We start from the raw sequence: 3,262 nt of genomic DNA, 5'->3' as shown, positions 1-3,262 counted from the left end.
GCAGTAACCGGCGGTAGATGTGTCGTCGCGAAGCATCCGGCACAAACGGGTTAATGTATCTAAACAACGATCAATTATCCCCAATATTCTCTCATACTGCTCCTCATAACCAGTGAAAACAGTCAAAATCTAACCCAAAGTGCTATTATTATGGATGTTAGCTGACATTAAGCGTCTCTGCTTTATTAAGGGATATTGTAAGGAAAAAGCTTAACGTGAAAAAGCTTTACGTGGTAATTGATTGTTTAGGTACATTTAACTACGATAAGCTTTTCCTTACCATAGGCTCTAATGGAGCAAAAATGCTTAAGTGTTCATGACAAGATATGGCCCTGAGAAATATGGTGATGACTGATTGTTTATGTACAAGTGAGTACTTTTGCCATCTTTGTTATGATCAAACAGTGTAGGAGTTTTTTTTAAATACCTCCTGAGCACCACATTGTAGAATGGAATGCATAGATCCGAGTTGGGTGGCAAAATCTTTGTCATCTGGATTTGTAGTTGTATTTCCTCATTATCGGTTCGTCTCACACTCTTGAGAAGAACCACCTGCATGCCATCGAAATGTTATGAAAAAAAGAGATTACAGTTTTAAGTTTAATAACATAATGTGATATTTTACAGTTCTGTGTAGTTTTAGACATTTGTAGGAAATCAGTCAACTGCACAAACTAAAAATTACAACCTGTCCCACTAAAGTTAACACATCTTAGACAATTGGCCACACAACTAAATAGTAACTGGATACTTACGTCTTTCAGTTTAACAGGCAGAAAGAGTATAGAGCCATCAAAAGCTATTACTTCCCCTGTTGCTGAACGGTGATCTTTCATCATGCCAAAACGCATTGCCATTGATTCCACATTTGGACTGAAAAATAATATTGCAAATACTCAATACATAAAGCACTTTCCCAAATACCAGTATCAGCTAACAATATTGCATTAAACAGTTGAAATAGCTGCAGTAAGCAGGTCTGTGATTTTAACAAAAGTATTGCTTCAGTGTAATTTTAGCTTCATTATTTTTAAACTGAAAAGACATTTCAAACATATTTCCAGTCATTTGTTGAACGGTTGTTAAATAAAGCACAAATGATTAATACTTACGTGAATGTAACATGGTATTGATAAACAGCTTCATTCTTGCAACGAATCGTGATGTGGTTTGAGCCAATATTTATAAGCGCTCCTTTGGTTCCAGCCTTATTAGGTGCCTCACTGACCATATGCAAATATAAATGCACAAAAAGATTAATTCAGATCAAGACAGTCAAGTTTTATATTTTCTATCTGTAAAGCTTAAGTGATAACATTTCCACGGGTCTACACAATTCCTAGAACTGATTAAGGTAGATACAAAATGGCAAAACTAATTCTTAACCAGCTGCCTTAGCCATGATCCAACAATGCAACAGCAAGTGGACTTTGAAGTTGAAAAAAAAAACAAAAAACAATAGACTCAATATGTGGCGCAAGATTGGCGACATGGTCAAGTCAGTTTGTCTTGTCTTTTTTTTTTTTTTTTTTTTTTTTTTTTTAAACTAACCTTAACTACGTTCAGGTGGATGTATTGTTTAAAATCGTTTATAAAAAAAAAAAAAATTCCTTCAGAGTGTATTGTCTTTGGCTTAGTCTGCGTTTGGGAAGATGCGCACACAAGACCAAGATAAAATGCAGCGTTTGGTAAAGACAGCGAGCAAAATTATTGGATTTAGTCAGATGTCAAGTCATTCAGCTATGATCAAATATCGTCAGGAAGGCTGAGCAGATACTTAAGGATCCTACCCACCTCTTATATAGGAGGTTCCAACTCAGCTATTGTGGCAACAGTAGGATGCTGAAAAGGTCAATTAGAACCAAAACGTTTATATATATTAAATATAATGTAATAAAATATGGCAATGTAAATGCCAATTGTTTCAGTGACTGGTTCATCCTGTTTTGCATCTAACGGCTACATGAAAGCAGCAGGGATACAGAGTTGGGCTTGAGGTTGATTTTTTGTCACTCTGGTGACGTCATTGAATGCTTTTTAGCAGTTAAGGGGAGTTTTAAACAAACCCTACGAAAGTGGAGCAATGCCGACACTTGTCTAATTTCTCTCCGTTGCTAGCTGATCAAAAAAACTTCCAGCTTTACCGTTTCATTACACTAGACTGCACACCAATCGCTTGTTGTGCTACCTTGGCCCCATTGCACTCTGCTTTGTCCATCAACTTGTCCACACCTCTGGCCAGACATTCAACACTTGCCCTTTCTAACAGACGAGCTAACGGTGTGAGACGTTTTGTTTTCTTTCCTGACAACTGATTGATTTGCACTTGAGCTTTGATATTTAGGCCAGAGCTGGCTCACCATGTCTATGGATTTATATTAATACACCAAAAAATAAAAATAACTTTTTTTAATGTGAACCATTCTTTGTTGAACTCTGATGCTTTACAAACACCAAAGTAAGCGCTGTGATTACTCATCTAAAGAGATTTTTGAGAGGGAAATAAATACACATGTTAATGACATGACACCACTTTATTCATACAATACTATTAATCAAGGCTACAGTGAATGATAATACATGCATGTTGCTCTAAATTTTAGATTCTGATCAACTAGCGGGGCCTGTTTGTTTAAATAAGGTTATCAACATTGATTGTGATTGGTGGTTTGCTGTGCACGAAAACCTGCATGTCACACACTAGCAACTGTATCAAAGAACACTTAAATCAGGGTAAATTGTGTTATATCAGACAGACTTCGGTTATAGATTAGTGTTAAGTTTCCAGCGTCAAGGCTCCAAACCGTAACGTTAGTTGGGACAGACACCTCTTTTTGTTAGGCTAACTATATCAGCTTTAGCCTGGCTGGTAGCAGCTTTCTGCAGTGAAAAATGACGGAGATGGCGTGATTACGTAGCATTAATCAGGTGATTTAGTTAGTCTTTGCAGGGTACATAAAACATTGACTACTGTAGCTTCTTTACCCATTGAAAAGCAAGTGGATCACTGTTTCAGTGACAGCTGCTGCTTACAATACGTTTATACACAACAAGAACCTCTCTTCCCATAACAAACCAGTCACGACCAGTCGAATGACAAATGCCATGTAACCATTAACATAGCTCAAGCACGGCGTTTGTCTGGTTGTGATTGTTTTCCCAAGATGGCGCCCACCTGTATATGTGAATGGTACTGTCTTTATAAACTCTTTTTGATAAACTGTCTGTACACTTGCAAAGTTCTCAATGCTTCGGTTTACAT

General features: G+C 37.1%; 1 protein-coding gene across 3 annotated transcripts in view; it reads right to left on the bottom strand.

The window, feature by feature from the left end:
- The window catches only part of piwil2 (piwi-like RNA-mediated gene silencing 2), a 31,181-nt gene that overhangs the window by 21,600 nt on the left and 6,319 nt on the right, over positions 1-3,262 (bottom strand). For all 3 annotated transcript variants that reach the window (XM_032515435.1, XM_032515436.1, XM_032515437.1), the window contains exons 7-9: positions 1,113-1,223; positions 756-873; positions 428-552 (exon numbers count right to left, since the gene is read on the bottom strand). In XM_032515435.1, coding sequence (XP_032371326.1) covers positions 428-552; positions 756-873; positions 1,113-1,223 — 354 coding nt within the window. The remainder of the gene's footprint in view (positions 1-427; positions 553-755; positions 874-1,112; positions 1,224-3,262) is intronic.

This window comes from Etheostoma spectabile, chromosome 5 (assembly GCF_008692095.1).
Source record: "Etheostoma spectabile isolate EspeVRDwgs_2016 chromosome 5, UIUC_Espe_1.0, whole genome shotgun sequence".
Lineage (NCBI taxonomy): Eukaryota > Metazoa > Chordata > Actinopteri > Perciformes > Percidae > Etheostoma > Etheostoma spectabile.
Note: the sequence above shows the minus strand (reverse complement) of the source record. Positions and strands in the feature narration are given on the sequence as shown.